The sequence below is a fragment of the Poromitra crassiceps genome (assembly GCF_964638095.1).
Source record: "Poromitra crassiceps genome assembly, contig: HAP1_SCAFFOLD_921, whole genome shotgun sequence".
In the NCBI taxonomy this organism is placed as follows: domain Eukaryota; kingdom Metazoa; phylum Chordata; class Actinopteri; order Beryciformes; family Melamphaidae; genus Poromitra; species Poromitra crassiceps.
This window is the reverse complement of record NW_028151488.1, coordinates 1-17,500: the sequence shown is the minus strand read 5'-3', so window position 1 is coordinate 17,500 and position 17,500 is coordinate 1. Positions and strand designations below refer to the sequence as shown.

Here is a 17,500-nt window from a genome sequence, read left to right as displayed (position 1 = left end):
CATCCACAGAGACCTGAAGGCCGGCAACATCCTCCTCACCCTGAATGGGGACGTCAAGCTGGGTAAGGGGCCAGCGAAGCAAAGTTAGGTCCAACTGTACAGCTTAAATATCCATGCTGGCAGGCTAGGGCGAGATGGTCCGATTCCCAAGAAGTCACAGGTCTGGGGCCTGCAACGGTCAATATGTCCTGCTCCTAGCCTCCCCGTGTTCTGACCTCCATGTGAAAAGCATACATGTACTGTGACTCCGAGAGATACCGTGTTAGAAAAAGGTTCCTTATTACATAAATATATTGATTGAGTGCACCAAATTCCAAAAATGTTTTTTTTAATCTAGGCCAAATTTAAAAAGGCATATTTACAACCAATTTGGGCATAAGCACAGGAGATTGTAAGTTTAAAGGAAGGCTTTGCCGATTTTCAACCCTCTTTGTACCATTACAGTGTCGGTAATATATTAAGCAGATGGACGGTGTTTACCGTCCATCTCGTCTCAATGTGATTCTCCGCAGACAGAAAAAAAACAAAAAAAACAATCTGTAGTTAGAAAATGAGGCGTTTTGCATCATTTTGAGACAGAAGTGCCTGGAATCAAACTGCAGAGCTCTCGGAGCAGGACAACATGAAGAGAAGGTAAACACTTCTCATCTGCATATATTAATTACTGACATTGTAATGATACGAAGCGGGTTGAAAATCGGCAAAGCCTTAATTTCTTATTAGGAGGATGCCTACATGTGCAAGGAGGAAGTTGTGAACTAGGGTCTTTAGTCTTTAGACTCTGAATGGTGCACTGGTGGGATTTTTGTGGGGAAAATCCTAAATGATTTCACTGCCCAGCAATGTAGACAAGACATGAATGTGCCACTGGCCATAGTGGATGTTCTCCATGTAGTTTCCATGTATGCTGTGTGATTTGATTCCTGCCTATGATGCAGGCATATTGTGATGCCATCCATTTACTGTATGCTTGTCATCCGCTATACTTTAACCCTTAAAGGAACACTCCGCTCAAGAACATCAGTAGTATATCAGAAAACTGTAGTAGTATATCAGTGACATCACTGGTCCACACTAACTCAAATTAATAACTCATTAACTCAAATCAACTCTCAATAACTGTCAAACTATTCATCATTCATCTAGTTTGACAGTTATTGGGAGTTGATTTGAGTTAATGAGTTATTAATTTGAGTTAGTGTGGACCAGTGATGTCACTGGTCCACACTTTAACACTCAATAACTGTCAAATTAAATGACAGACTTCAAAACAGTTTACCGTTTTCTGATATACTACTGATGTTCTAATGATACAAAGCTGGTTGAAAATGGGCAGAGTGTTCCTTTAATTGGAAAATACACAAGAGAGACACATTGTCCTTTTTGAATACACAACTGAAACTGAATTTTACTGTGATATATATATATATATATATATATATATATATATATATATATATATATATATATATATATATATACTGTATACTGCACATTCTATAGGCCCAAGTCTTTCACCCCTGGCGCGGCCGTGATAGACCTGGTAACTACAGGCACAGCAGTGGTTGTCTGGTCCTGCTGGCACACAGTGTGCACAGAGACACATGGAGCCACAGGCAGCTGATGCACTCATGTACTGAGAGATGGATGAGTCACTGCTGCTGCATGGAACAGGCTCAGTGTATCAGACACAGCAGGTGACATAACACACACAGAGGTGTCCGTGGAGCTGCCTGCACTTTATCCTGTGACATAACACACACAGAGGTGTCCGTGGAGCTGCCTGCACTTTATCCTGTGACATAACACACACAGAGGTGTCCGTGGAGCTGCCTGCACTTTATCCTGTGACATAACACACACAGAGGTGTCTGTGGAGCTGCCTGCCAGCACACACATGACGAGCTATTACTCACAGAGATGACAAAGTATGATGTCAAGCACTGTTATTAGCAATTATGCTGCTTAAGGTTAAGGATATTCACTTTGGATTTTGTTTGGGTTGGGTGTGCCGTGGCTGCTTGTGGACAGGAAATGATGACAGTGATGTTTCTTAATGTTAATCCCTGCTCCGCCTTGAATCATGTGTCTTCCAGCTGACTTTGGGGTATCTGCCAAAAACACCAAATCGCTGCAGAGGAGAGACTCCTTCATTGGAACGCCTTATTGGTGAGTGGAATATAAAGCAAAAAAGGTTATTATTATAATCACTAAAAGACCTCAGGGATACGATTCAGAAGAAAAATGCACAAAAGTAGACTATTATTCGCCATCAATTAGGCCTTTTGTCCCACAATATGAACTGCAAATCCCCTTGCTTCCATTGTCCCCCTATCCTTATCGGCATGTCTTGCCTTCCAGGATGGCTCCGGAGGTGGTGATGTGCGAGACGTCCAAGGACCGCCCGTACGACTACAAAGCGGACATCTGGTCCCTCGGGGTCACCTTAATTGAGCTGGCGCAGGTCGAGCCGCCCAATCACGAGATGAACCCGATGAGGGTCCTGCTGAAAATAGCCAAGGCGGAACCTCCCACGCTCATGCAGCCGTCTCGCTGGTGAGTCTTGCACGCGAGAGGAGTGAATCTGTGTTACAGGCAGTGTACACCAGATGAATCTGTTACAGGCAGTGTACACCAGATGAATCTGTGTTACAGGCAGTGTACACCAGATGAATCTGTGTTACAGGCAGTGTACACCAGATGAATCTGTGTTACAGGCAGTGTACACCAGATGAATCTGTTACAGGCAGTGTACACCAGATGAATCTGTGTTACAGGCAGTGTACACCAGATGAATCTGTGTTACAGGCAGTGTACACCAGATGAATCTGTGTTACAGGCAGTGTACACCAGATGAATCTGTGTTACAGGCAGTGTACACCAGATGAATCTGTGTTACAGGCAGTGTACACCAGATGAATCTGTGTTACAGGCAGTGTACACCAGATGAATCTGTGTTACAGGCAGTGTACACCAGATGAATCTGTGTTACAGGCAGTGTACACCAGATGAATCTGTGTTACAGGCAGTGTACACCAGATGAATCTGTGTTACAGGCAGTGTGCACCAGATGAATCTGTGTTACAGGCAGTGTACACCAGATGAATCTGTGTTACAGGCAGTGTACACCAGATGAATCTGTGTTACAGGCAGTGTACACCAGATGAATCTGTGTTACAGGCAGTGTACACCAGATGAATCTGTGTTACAGGCAGTGTACACCAGATGAATCTGTGTTACAGGCAGTGTACACCAGATGAATCTGTGTTACAGGCAGTGTACACCAGATGAATCTGTGTTACAGGCAGTGTGCACCAGATGAATCTGTGTTACAGGCAGTGTACACCAGATGCGTTAACGGCTGCGTTGCGGATCCGGCAAAACTGCCGGATCGACTCTCGCCCATGTTAATTGATGGGCGATACAAGCGGTACGGAAAGATTACGCACCTGTGCTATTTTTGTCGGATCCCGCATACGTCTGACAGATGACATGAGTGTGGGTCTGTTCGCAGTCGTACCGCATCTGTTCCGGAGGCGGTGTACATTAGCCTGCAGGCAGGGTATTCCTAAATGCATCTGATGTTTGCTTTGCCTGAACAGAACTCGGTTACTCTGTGATGTTTGCTTTGCCTGAACAGAACTCGGTTACTCTGTGATGTTTGCTTTGCCTGAACAGAACTCGGTTACTCTGTGATGTTTGCTTTGCCTGAACAGAACTTGGTTACTCTGTGATGTTTGCTTTGCCTGAACAGAACTCGGTTACTCTGTGATGTTTGCTTGGCCTGAACAGAACTCAGTTACTCTGGGCCCTCTTGAGGCTGGCGTTCCTGGGTCACACTGTTTTGAACTGTGTGTGCAAAAGATATTTTGGCACTATGTCGGGTCCCTTCTCACATGACACCAGGGCCACACAGGAGTGAGGAAATGACTCCAATGAAGTTAATTTTCTTTTTTTTATGCAAGACTTTTATCGCATTCCAAACGGCTGACATTCAAGTCTGTTTCCAGAAAGATACAAAGATTTATTACTTCCTGTACATGAGCCACTTTCCACTTATCCCTTCCAGGTCCCCAGAATTCAGAGACTTCCTAAAGCGCTGTCTGGATAAGAACGTGGACAACAGATGGAGCGTGGAGAGGCTTCTACAGGTAGCTGCAAAATGACTTTCCTCAACTCTCCACCTCTAACACTCACACAACCCTTCCCCCAACATCCACTACCCCCGTTTGACCCAAAGCACCCATACCACAGCTCTCCCCAACCCATTCCTGAGTCTGAAAGCACAGACACACCAGGGCGATTTTCGGCCCTCGGCGATGTCGTCGCCGTCGGTGTGCGTCTGTCGTCCCAGGTTTTTGCGGTGTGTCTCGCACCGTTGGCACTAGTTGACCTTGTCTGCAGCTTTGAGAGAGAAAATCACTCTGATTGGCTGGTTGGTGGTGGTCGGCAAAGCGAATCCGTGCACAAGAGAGTGCACGCACAAAACATTCTTCTCATTTTCCAACTTGATCTCATCTGATCATTCCAATACACAAGTATTTTCCACGACGACGTGGCCTTCAGGCATGATATCACCCATTTAGTGCCGTTTCTCCTTATTGTTCCACCTCCGCCTCCTCCTTTCTTCTTCCTCAAACAAAAGACCAAGGGACTGACAACACCAGTGCCATTTGCAACGTTTTCTCAATTAGAAGTAGCTATAGACGGTTTTCACAGAATTGTCAGTCCTGACTAGCAGTCCTGTCAGCTATTATTATTAGCAAACACTGCAACAGGAAGTGAGCTGGGGTTAAATTTAGAGAAAGACACAATGGGCTCCAGAACACTGAACAGCGCTCTACCACCAATGAAGGTTTTCGAAGAAGCTGCGTATTCTCAGGGCAGCAATAGACTATGTGCAGCAGGTTTTTAAGCAGAAGAAGGTAAGGTTGTCCAGGGAGGGGAGCATGCATTGTTTTGCATAGACAAGAGAGGAATGGTAAAAAATAAAATTTGATTTGGATTTACACAGAATGTATATCATTTTTGAGAGTGGGCAGTCCACTCAGCTTCAGCATTTTTTCTTCATTCACACAGATGGAAAGCAGAGAGGAAGATACAGTAAAGACAAACAATATGCAATATTAAGCCAGTGTTATGTCAAAATGACATCTCAGTATCCACTGGATTACTTTCCAGTGGGGTGCTTAACCAAAGACGATGGGATTCAAGCAAGATGGCATAACCCACTTCCTGTCAATTTGTCACGTGGGTTTTGCCCATGGTTTTCCACGGACACTTAGGAGACTTTCGGCAGGTCTGAGTCAATGGTTGGCCACGCCCATTTATGAGACTTGCTGCTACCATTTGTTAGAATTGGCGGAGCCTGCGGTGACCCATCTGTAGTAATATAATATCTATGTCTTACCTCTGTGCTTCTAACTAATTATGGTGTTGCACCTTTATTGTGGCGTTATTAATGTTGAGCTCACCAGACTGGATTGCATGCACTATTGACTGTTTTGTGAATAAAGTATTGAACCCTGATTTCTAATGTTATTATTTGTCTGACTTCCTCTTGTTTCACAGCATTCATTCGTGTCCAGTGTGACAGACAACAAGCCGGTGAGGGAGCTGATAGCTGAGGCCAATGCTGAGGTCACCGAGGAGATCGAGGAACACAAGGAGGAGGAGGAGGAGGAGGACACAGAGGCACAACTGGTGAGCAGGGTCTACCAAATTATCAAATGGAACACATTTGTTATTGCTTGTTTATATCAAAACTAATCCAACTTATTTAGCTTTTCTGTTTGATATTATTACCCTCTTATTTTTTTGATGATGGCAAAGGGCAATGAGAATGGAAGACTGATTTTGTGGGCACACAATACGATTTTAGTTTTTATACCAAAGCAAGCTTTTTACTATAGTACAGTAGTGTCATCTGTTCTGAACCAGACATGTTGTAAAGCACTGCCACCATTACCAGATTTCCCTTTTATTTATATAGAGCAGCCAAATATTTTATATGACATAAGTTTGAGTACAAGACAAGTTTTCTGGTTTCTAGAGATACCGATGCACCAATCAAGTTGTTGTGGCTGATTCCAATTGCTGCTGCTATTTGTTTTTTTTTATGGTGGGATCAGCCGATCTCCAGTCACCGACTGAAATTAGCCGTTTTATCCAGACTTTCTACTCGTAATGGCGCGTCACGTGCAACCTGTGCTTGAATTTAGGTGCTTACTCACCTCTTGCCACTGGTAGTGCATGAACACTTTTTGATTGCAGCTATTCTTTAGTGTATTACTGGTTCTACTCTATGGTCATATGCTGTCAAATTCAAAAGATAACATCAGAAATGACCTCTCAATGCCAGGTGAATGGCATACCTATGCTACTAACGTTCTCCCACAAATTGTGTCATGGCTCGTACTTTTATAGCACACGTTCGCCTGCATTCCTGATCTAGAAATTGACATTTGTTTTTGTTTTTGTTTTTATTGGGCAGTTGACATGTGATCGTCTGATTACAATCAGTGCATCTGCATTTGGTTTCCGGCTTTGGGAGAAACCAGCATTCCTAACGTCTTCCAACTGTCTTTTCGATTTCTCTCCTCCAGGGACATAAACGTGCCCCATCTGATGTCAGCGTAGCCAGCTCCCAGGATGAGAATGTCCCTCTGTCTCCCTCCATCTTGGAATCAGTCGCTGAGAAGGTTGAGCCGGTGACACCCACGCCCACACCCACACCTACAGCCAACGAGTTGCATATGGCCAACCATGTTGTGGACAGTAGCTTTGTAGAGGATCCAACTGCCCATGAAGCTGTGGAACAAACAGAGGAGACCCCAAGCACTCCAGCTGAGGAAGGAGAGATAGAACAGAAACCAGAGGAAGAGAAGCTTCCAGAAGCAGCAGTAGATGTTACCGAACCGGAAACAGAGAGTGAACCAGAACCACCTGCTAAAGAAATGGAACAGCTGGAGATAGCCGTTGAGGAGGAGAAGGAAGTTATGGAACTGGTGGAGATAGCCGTTGAGGACGAGAAGGAAGTTGACACAGCTGAGGTCCCAGCCAATCCAGAGGCCACCACCGAGAGTTCAGAGGTCGCTGAAGCTCCTCAGGAAGAAAATATGGCCATCGTGGAAGAATCCAACCCAGTAGCTGAGGAGGAGGAGGAAGACCCTTACAAACATCTGACAATGACTTTGACGCTACCCGGGGAAGACAAGTTTGTCCCCAAAGAGGAGGATGGAGAGAAGCAGAAAGAAAAGGATCAAACAACCGCTGAGGAGGACGAGAAGACTATTCCAGATAAGGCTAAGGACGACAAAGAGAGAGATTCAGACTCGGGGATTGTCTCTACTGCAGATACTAGCAGCATGGACCTCAACCTGTCTATCTCAAGCTTCCTCTCCAAAACCAAAGAGCCAGGGTCTGTTTCCATACAGGTAACAGTTCACAGTGAAGATGCTCTATTGCAGCAAGGTTTTCATGAAATTGTCCAAAAGTCACATGTTTTAATCCAGCATTGAGGCTCCCATGACATCCACTTATCTGAAACAGTAGACAGAGAGCATTACGGACTTGCAAAGCTGCAGATAGATTTGTAAATCCTCCTGTCTCAATTCCCAGGAGTCCAAGCGTCAGAAGAAGACCATGAAAAAGACCCGAAAATTCATGGTGGACGGAGTGGAGGTCAGCGTGACTACATCAAAGATCATCACCGACAATGACACCAAGAATGAGGAGATGAGATTCCTGAGGTATTTGCCTGTCTTCATTTGCATGCACCCTGGTCATCAGTTTTATGCAAATATTATGCAGGATAATGAGTTTTTCCAGTAAGCTAAGTTTAGGACCTGACGTAAGCACTGTGGATGCTGAATCTGTTTTATTAATGATGAGATACTTAATACATTACCATTTCAAAACTCTATAGAGACCCCCAGGAGAGATCATACCTGTCCCCTGCTGTGAGCGGCTTTCCATTAAAAGAACACACACACACACAATTAACCTATTGTTCTTTGCCTTCCTCTTCTTTCCTGTCTTCATCCTCCCACCCCCACTTTCCTCCTCTTCCTCCTCCTCCTCCCCAGGCGCCAGGAGCTGAGGGAGCTGCGTTTCCTGCAGAAGGAGGAGCAGAGGGCCCAGCAGCAGCTCAGTAACAAGCTGCAGCAGCAGAAAGAGCAGATCTACAGACGCTTCGAGCAGGAGACCACGGTGAGCCACTCGCCTCCAAACTTCCAAGGCTCTGACTGCTTTGAGATCTGTGATTTTAGGCTTTAAGTGTAATTGACAAATTCCATTGCTTTTGTATGAAGTCTTTTGACTTCCTGGTGTTCATAAACCACAGTTGAATGTCTTTACCATTGTGTAGGGGGCCATCTATTCTCTTGGAATATGGGAATACCATGAGGGAACAGTTTTGCATGTAAAGACCTCATTGTTAGGCAATGTTATACAGGGGCATAATTTGACCTTCTCAAAAGGTAAACCCAACCCATCCAGATGTAGGAAAGGGTGAAAATGACTCATCAGACTTAGTTTAGGGGTGCAAACTTTGTGCGACGTACAGGTTATGGGTCTTTTGTGGGTACTTGTTCTACAAGCAGTTTCTGCATCGCAGCCCTGACATGATTCCCAGCTTTGTGAAACTCACAACATACAATTTTTGTTGAGATTGTCAATATGTCACAGAGGAGTTGATTCAGTTCTGTGGTCATTGAGGCAGTGTAGTTTTATGGTGTTTAGCAAATATGCTGTTAATTTTCGGTCTGTCCTGTCGATAAGCTTCAACTTGTAATGCCTGTTCGTCTTTTCTGCTGCAGTTTGTCCATGTTTTGGCATAATATATGTGCATTACATCAAATAATTTAGTAATTTTTGTGACCAATGCATCTGCAACTCAACTCAAGCACTGCCTTTTTGGGCTATATGGAATTCACTTACCTGCCTTCTGTACCTTTGAAAACTTGCTGGTCTATGGTTAAGTGTGGCACTAAACTATACAAGAGAAGCCCTTTTTAAAGTTGCTCTTCACTCATTTGTCACATTTTGAATTCAAAACATCAGCGTAGGCAGGACTCAATAGCGCCCTGCACAATGACCCATCTGAAAGATATGATTTCACCTGTGATGTGACCCAAAACGTCATCTCTCTCTCTCCCAGAGTAAGAAGCGTCAGTACGACCAGGAGGTGGAGAACCTGGAGCGGCAGCAGAAGCAGACCATCGAGAGGCTGGAGCAGGAGCACACCACCCGGCTCCGGGACGAGGCCAAGCGCATCAAGGCCGAGCAGGACAAGGAGCTGTCCAAGTACCAGAACATGCTGAAGAACCGCAAGAAGGAGGTACACATCTGGACCTCTATGCTCTAACCACGGGGGCACCCTGCTCCCTTTAGCACCTTTTCAATTCCCTAGCATAGTGGTTCTCAAAGTGGGATCCGGGGACCCCCAGCGGCCCTTGAGAGGGTTCCAGAGGGTCCCCAGCAAAAAGGGGGATTATTTATTTTCACTATAATTCCATCCATAAGTAACACAATGACAGAATGTAGGACTATTTTGGTCATGGGTTTCATATACTTCCTGTAATAAAAACATCTCTAAAAGCAAAGATCGTATCAGATGAGGGACCCTGGGACAAAGTCTTATCAAATGGGGGTCTATGGTCTTAATTTGTGTCAGGGGTCCTTGACGTTAAAAAGTTTGAGAACCACACTGCCCTGATGGGATAGCTCCATGGCTATGGAACTTAGATTCTCACACACACACACACACACAAACACAGATCAAATGCATATCTCTGTTGTGGCTTGTAGGTGTTTACATAGCCACCGTCTGTGTGAGAGGGCTAAATCATTCTCCCCTGCCACTTCTCACGTATGTGCTCATGCAGCACTGATGCAATAACAGACGCCTTTTGTCTCATTCTCTTTTCCATCCATTGCTTGCGGCTACCATGGCAACAGGGCAAACAGGAAGGACTGTCACCCAAGCATGTGACACATGCTATCATGAAACGTATTAGAGAGGATATTATCCAAGCCCCGCCGGACGAGGTAATGAGGGTAGTTCAGCTACGTTTGCGGTGGATTTTCAACTAAGTCTCAGACCATTTCTACAACTCAACTCCTTTATTGAAAACTAGTTATGTTTTTTTTGTTTTTTTTGCTTGCATGCATCAAATTAGCCACCAAAATGTTTTTGTGTGATGATTCTTGTTTACAAAATGACAGCGCACTGCTGAAGAGTTGCTTCTTCTGCTCTTGCTATAAAATTTGAATGATTTGAATCGTTTTTCATCACTTTCTCCAAACCTATGGACTGCTCTGTTTTATTGCTGCCATTGTCTTCCACCTACCTGAGTTTGCAGTGCCCATCAATGCGTCAGTGTGCACATGTAGCTAGCGGTGTTTAGCAGGCATGCGTGCGTGCGTGCGATGTGTGGGAGGGTAATGCATTGTGATCCACAGGGAGTGGCCCACGTTATGATTCAGTCCTTTCACTTGTCCTCCTGCACGGTCTGCAACGCCCCCATCCAGGATGTAAGTGAAACCCCGCTGTGTTCATGCCTCCTTACATTTGGAAACTGGCCTTTTTCTTCTGTCTCTTTATACAGTATGCATCATTATACTCTTGAGATCATATCAAAGAATCTCTCGTGTGCTTAAATACCAAGAGAGCAATTATTAAGAACAAATTAGTGACATGATCTTCTGCCCTTTTCACAGAAAGATGGATGTTAGATGTCTTTCATGGCGAAGAAATTGATTGCTGTACGTCAGTTGTTTTTATCCAGTAATTAACTGTCAATTATTGGCTCAGAACGGCACAGGGCCTTGGCCAGTATTTTACGTTGAGTACTCATCATTAAAAAAAGGTTGTCTAGGTGACAGGTGTATGACTACTGCCTAGCTCTGAGCTCTGAACATGCTAATTTTAGACTCCAAAGGACAGTTTGTAAAGGGTTGGATGCTGTTCATATGGCAGCAAGACCCATGTAACGTTTATTTGTTTGGTGAGCCAAGTAGGTCAGATTGAGGCCATGCTTAGCCTGTGGTGAACTTGGCAGAAAGCCTGTAGCCTAGCAACACACACACACACACACACACACACACACACACACACACACACACACACACACACACACACACGGCCTCATAAGGGGGTCCCCCCCACTGACATGATCCTACCCCCCTCCATCATATGTCACTTTAAAGAAGTTTATATTGTGCATTTTATATTTTGTGGTTGTTTTTCTGTATTGCTTCGTCTTCTACTATCGATGTAACCGCTGCGTTGCATACTTGCACTAAGTCAAATTCCTCGTTTGTAATCTGATTACTTACCGTGGCTATTAAAGTGAATCTTGAATAAGGTCTGTCCTGCTCACCGTCTTGATGACGGTACCTGTTGCAGGAGGCGCCGCTGAGCTGGTACTTCCTGCTTGTTCAGTGTAGAAATGGCTGTTGCTCCATTTAAAAAGGCTAAGAGATCGTTCAGTGATGATTCCCTGGTAGAGTCAGTGCCTTTCTCAGCTTCATTTGTCTGACACTTGTTGGAGTTTTCAGTGTTTCCCACAGGATTTTGAGAATTTGTGGTGGGGGACCGCAGCCCCCCTAGGGCGGTGCGGGTGCATGCCCCCCCGCGAGATTTTTTTAAACATTTTAAAGTAAAATGCATGAATTTGGTGTACTTTGAGAAAGCTTAAGAGCAAAATTAAAAGGCTAGATCTATGAAGAACATGTCATCATTACTGTGCTGTGGGTTTACAATGACAAACTAAATTTCTCCCTATAGGTCAGGGATACTCAACTTGCTTTGCCACTTTCGTGAAATGATAGAAGGCGAGGGGCCAGTTAATAAACAAACAATATACATTTTTCTGTAGCGGATTGTAGGTTTTTGGGGTGTCAGCCGGAGTTTAGGCTGACAGTGTTGTGCACACCGGATAGTTAGTTAGGTTAAGTTAGTTAGGTTAAGTACATACATAAGTGCCTGGGTAGCGAGCAGATGGCGGTATTTGACAATTTAGCAGCTAAAGCTGATTATTGAAAGATATTCCATATTCCAGACTGAAATGCTATAACAGAAGTATTGGCCAGAATGACATGAACATTTATTGGACACTTATTCAGCGGATATCTTGCATGTTGCATTCAGGTGCACTGTAATTCTTTTTTTTTTTTTTTTGGTCAACATCTTATTGTGGCGGTCAAAATATTATTGTGGCGGCCCGCCACAAATTCCTTTATGTATGGGAAACACTGGTTTTGTTTGTAGTGGTGTCTGTGAATCGTATGCAAAACTTATCAGTCGGCCAGCTGTTGGCTCCCTCATGCTGCCTGGTCAGTGTGTGTTGGAGTGTGTGTGTGTGTGTGTGTGTGTGTGTGTGTGTGTGTGTGTGTGTGTGTGTGTGTGTGTGTGTGTGTGTGTGTGTGTGTGTGTGTGTGTGTGTGTGTGTGTGTGTGTGTGTGTGTGTGTGTGTGTGTGTGTGTGTGTGTGTGTGGGGTGGATATTCAGGTCCCCATAACACACCTGGACCTGTGTAGTCTGAACACGTGTGTCTTTGTTCCCTCAGGAACAGGAGTTCCTCCAGAAGCAGCAGCAGGATCTGGACAGCGCTCTGAAGAAGATCATCCAGCAGCACAAGCTGGAGCTGGCCACCATCGAGAGAGACTGCCTCAACCACAAGCAGCAGCTTCTCCGAGGTAAAAGAGGAATGGAAATAGACTTGATTTACTGTCGGCTGGATTCATCTGGCCGGTTGCTTTAGTGCCAGTTGCCCTGGCACTGTTTACCAGCTCAAGCCTGGGTTATATTCATTTGATATTTGATTGATCTCTGTATGGACATTCTGTTTGAATCTGCACCCTCCACATTAAGGTCAGTGCACAGGGTCAGATACAGACGAGTGTCCCCCCCTAGAGCTGTTAGGGAACGAGTCGCTGCGTTTCCGATCTGCTAGTAGTTCCCAGCGAAGTGGACTGCCCAGTGCCCAGGGTATTCAGCCATATTACTTCACATGGCTGATGACCCTGTGCAGTCCACTGCCCTGGGAACTGCTCGCTGATCGCAACGCAGCAAGTGTCTTGCTCAAGGACACTTCAGCAGGGTTTCTCATTACATCATCCTGATGTCCCATCGCACTTATCTGAAAGCAGAGCTTACAAAGTGGTTTGCAAAAAGGCCATAAAACAAGAGACAGAAAATATATTACAAGGAAAATGGATAAATCCATGCTTCCCTAGAGTAAAGAATGCTAGCAGCTACAGAATGGATAAGTCTTTCTGTGAGATTGCGTTGCGCCTCTCTCTCTGGCAGACCGATCTGATTCAAATAGTATTTGCAAATTGATCTTTGTATTTGTTTGAACCATCTCGGAGAACGAAATGGCCCGGGGTTTACTGCATCATGATCATTCAAATAGGCACCAGTAAAAGTGTCAATCAAGACGTTTTATTACATTGACTTTCACTTTCCTGGCATTGTCTTTGCGGTAAAACCCCCGCCCGTTTCATACTCGGAAGTGGGTTCATGCAAATACTAATCGTGTGACTCGTGAGTGAGAGAAAGCACGGAACATAAACAGGACATGTGTAGCAACCCAGATCAGCTGTAAACAAGTTCCTTCTGAAGACTGAAGTGCAGCCCGGGGGCTCTGTCAGACCACAGTCTAATTCCTGCTAATGCCGACCGCAGCCCCAAACGACTCCGCCCGCAGTGAGCGGAAGAACGCGAGCACTGCCTGGGCCCTTCTTATCCCATGCTTCATATGCCAGGAGCTGTCAGAAGTGCTCACTGAACCAAGTCACGCCAAGGAAGGTATAACTGTGCCCGAGAGGCTCCTAAACAGCCTTTTCAAGGAATGGAAATGATTGGTGTGTTCAAAGCTGAGATGCTGAAACCTACTCATTAGTACAGTTGATGTTAGTTGACAGTTGAAGTATTTCTGGCATTCAGCCGTTCGCCTCTAATGAGTGGTGGCTGAATTCAACCCATGACTGTTGTCACATGTCCCCCTCTTCTATCCCACCTTTCCCGTCCCTCTCCACTGTATGCTATCTAATAAAGAGGTGTGTTTTTGAAGAGATGTTCCCCTCCGATAAGCCTACGAATCGCCCTCCTGTGCGACCATTGAGCTTTGTCTCTTTTGTTTGCTTGTGTGCCTGCGTGCAGCGCGGGAGGCAGCCATGTGGGAGCTGGAAGAGCGCCATCTGCAGGAGAAGCACCAGTTGTTCAAACAGCAGCTGAAGGACCAGTACTTTATGCAAAGACATCAGCTGCTGAAGAGACATGAGAAGGTACAGATGACACCGGATCAATACTGTATATATTGATTAGCTATTGTAGTACTGTTAACTGAGCCCCACATTTTCCTTTGATCATTCTGATCTCAGAGTTAACCGAAACAAAACACTATCCGTTACAGACTTTTCTTTTCTTTTTTCTCTTTTTTTTTCAAGTTTTCAGTTTATTTGGACACACATAATTACTGTTTTTACTGCTTCCTTTCCATTTTTTGCTTTGTTTTTTGTTTTTCCTGATAAAGGTCCTGTTAGAAGAACTGGCTTCAAGAAATCTGCTTATATATTTGGAATTTGAAGTTGATGCTCTTATTTGGCAGAGAATCTCTTTCTCTTGCTGTTGTAAGAGATCTGAGTCAAATGCTATTTAAAACATAGAGGGGGGAAATGATAGGTTTCCCTGGCTGGCAGGGAAAATCTGGGCAAATACCTGAACAGCTAATATGTCCTTGATCAAGTTATGAAACTCCCACCTTCTCCAGCAAAGCTGCTGTCAGCATAACTGTATGACAAACAACTGTATGATTTCTAAAGCAGGGTCGTGCTACAAAAGAGAATGCATCCTGAGCAAAATCTTTCAATGGGAAAAAAAAGCGAACTCCATGTATCTGTCCCTGTGTCTGTCCTGTGCAGGAGATGGAGCAGATGCAGCGCTACAACCAGCGTCTGATTGAGGAGCTGAAGAACAAGCAGACACAGGAGAGGGCCAGGCTGCCAAAGATCCAGCGCAGCGAGGCCAAGACCCGCATGGCCATGTTCAAGAAGAGCCTCCGCATCACCGGAGCGGCCATCACCCCCGAGCAGGAGAGGGACAAGATCAAGCAGGTGAGGAGGAAACTGTCATCTCATAGCCACTCTTTTCCATGTGGCTCAAATTACTCAATGAAGCAAGTCATTTTTCATTTGATCTCATTTAGTTTGATGGGCCGCCCCCATATTATACATTGAGTCCAAACTTCTTACAACTTTGGAAGTTGGAAAAATGACCTGAGAACATGGTTATTATAGTTTTGCATTTTAACTTTTTAATTTAATTTTAATTTTTAACTTTTTGTTTTCAATTTCAGTTTAATTTTAATTAGTTTTTAAAGCAGATTTGCAAGTGTAGTTATTTAGTTTAGTTAATGCTTAGCTTTTGTTTAGTTTTTATTAGTTTCACTGTTAGTTTTAGCCTTCTTTGTGTAATATAGAATATTTGTCCAGGGCGAGATTCAAAAAGTATTTTTTTAGTTAGTTATTGTTGTTGTCATTTTGTAAAGCCTTGTTTTTGTTTTATTTCAGTTAAACGAAAATGTTTTTTTCCACACCTACTTTTCGTTATTATGTTAGTTTTGATTAACGATAATAACCTTGCCTTAGAAGAAGCCTCATATTAGTGGTGTCTCTCCTCCCCCACTTCAGTTTGCAGCCCAGGAGGAGAAGAGGCAGAAGAACGAGCGTCTCCACCAGCACCAGAAACATGAGAACCAGATGAGGGACCTGCAGCTACAGTGTGACGCCAACGTCCGCGAGCTGCAGCAGTTACAGGCACAGACATTTTAAATGGCTCATTAAATTCAACCTTTACAAAGGTTTAGCATGGTTTAAGGACATTTAAGGAGATACAAAAAGCTGTACAACATGTAACACACTTTCTCATGTGTAGGAACATGGACACATACAGTAGATTACATTACAGAATACATACATTTTATTTGTATTTCATAACAAAGCCACACAGACTGTATTTACACATAGCCTGTAATTAACAGCTGCTAAGTGTTTGGTGGCAATAAGAATTTTATTTGGCTGATAAATCACTGGCTGGTAACATATATTGAGATGAAAACATTTTAATGCCTCAGTTATATACAGGCTTCTAACAGGCTGCATATAATGCTGGCTCAGCACAAAGTAGTGGTGTCTAAGCCTCTGCAAAATTTGACATCTTTTCATTGAAATATATATTTCTATGAAAAATAAAATGAATGTTCTTGACAGCCCTTACAAAAAACAGTTAAGGCAGTTAACACGTTCACTGCCATTGACGAGATATCTCGGCTTACAAAATCCAACGGTTGACTGCCAATGACGAGATATCTCGGCTTAAAAAAAAATTATTATTTTTTGACGGTGGGACGTGGATCAACGCTCCCCACGTCTCCTATAAAAATATTGAAGCCACCGAACGTGTACAACCCATTCCACCGACCCACTAAGTGGCGACAGTGTTCTCCAGACTAGAGGAAGGCAAGCAAAAAGCAGTGTGAGGAAGCCATTCTCATGAAAATGGATTGGCGAAAACGCTTTCACTTTCGCGCTTGGGAGCTGGCGGTGGGGTTTTGCAAATTTGCATAATAGATTACGGGTGGAACACACTTTGAAACACGCAGCATAAATAAGACCAGAATCGCAAAAGCTTCATCAAAGCTCTCAACACAAACCCCAAGAAACGAGCGAGCCCATCCAGACTTGCCCAGCAGCCGCCAGCAGACAGGCACAGCAGCAGCAAAGCAGTGAGCCTGGTGACGCGAGGTTACAGCAGCAACAGAAACGAGCTTGTGACACGCCCGCTGCAGCCAAGAAGAACACACACGGAGGGAGGAGTTTGAAGGAGAGGGGTGTTTCCTGCTGTTATGGAGGAAATTACTGTTCAAAACTATTGTTTAGATGTCTGACGTCTTACTGATGCCAAAAATGAATGGTTAAAGTGACTGTTCTATCGAATTTCACAAAAAGCCGTTTATCTCAGAATAAATTTTCAGACGCTGAAACCATGCTGTATTCAACTGCTAATGCTTACATAACTACTAACTCTACAAACTAACTCTTTTAGACAGAGAAAGCACACATTCTATTAGTTCTTTTGAGATATTGTGTGTTCACAAAATCCTAACAGAAACGAATCCTCGGCTCTTGAAAGATGAGCCAGAATCCTAAAAAAAAAACCTTGGCAGAAGCTAACTACAGTATTGAAAAACGGCTGGCAGTGAATGTGTTAAGACAAAAAAAATATTTTGGACATTGTAAATACAGTACATGTGCTTCATACGGTCAATGACACGTACACAGACCAAATGCAGTTGTAAATCGCCGGCCATGACCCTCCTCGTGTGTCTTTCAGAATGAGAAGTGCCACCTGCTGATCGAGCACGAGACCCAGAAGCTGAAGGAGCTGGATGAGGAGCATAGCCTGGAGCTGAAGGAGTGGAGGGAGAAACTG

The 17,500-nt window shown here is 44.2% G+C and overlaps 1 protein-coding gene across 1 annotated transcript in view; it reads left to right on the top strand.

Annotated features, from left to right (window-relative positions):
- LOC310771641 (STE20-like serine/threonine-protein kinase) overlaps window positions 1–17,497 on the top strand; it is a gene marked incomplete at its 3' end in the record, with an annotated part of 24,680 nt that extends 7,183 nt beyond the window's left edge. The window contains exons 4-17 of the mRNA XM_083664205.1: window positions 1–62; window positions 2,097–2,169; window positions 2,362–2,556; window positions 4,070–4,151; window positions 5,572–5,703; window positions 6,606–7,436; window positions 7,621–7,751; window positions 8,088–8,211; window positions 9,161–9,340; window positions 12,573–12,702; window positions 14,171–14,295; window positions 14,932–15,123; window positions 15,700–15,825; window positions 17,402–17,497. The exon at window positions 1–62 is cut by the window's left edge and continues 88 nt beyond it. Coding sequence (XP_083520331.1) covers window positions 1–62; window positions 2,097–2,169; window positions 2,362–2,556; window positions 4,070–4,151; window positions 5,572–5,703; window positions 6,606–7,436; window positions 7,621–7,751; window positions 8,088–8,211; window positions 9,161–9,340; window positions 12,573–12,702; window positions 14,171–14,295; window positions 14,932–15,123; window positions 15,700–15,825; window positions 17,402–17,497 — 2,479 coding nt within the window. The remainder of the gene's footprint in view (window positions 63–2,096; window positions 2,170–2,361; window positions 2,557–4,069; window positions 4,152–5,571; window positions 5,704–6,605; window positions 7,437–7,620; window positions 7,752–8,087; window positions 8,212–9,160; window positions 9,341–12,572; window positions 12,703–14,170; window positions 14,296–14,931; window positions 15,124–15,699; window positions 15,826–17,401) is intronic.
- Window positions 17,498–17,500: the final 3 nt, after the last annotated feature.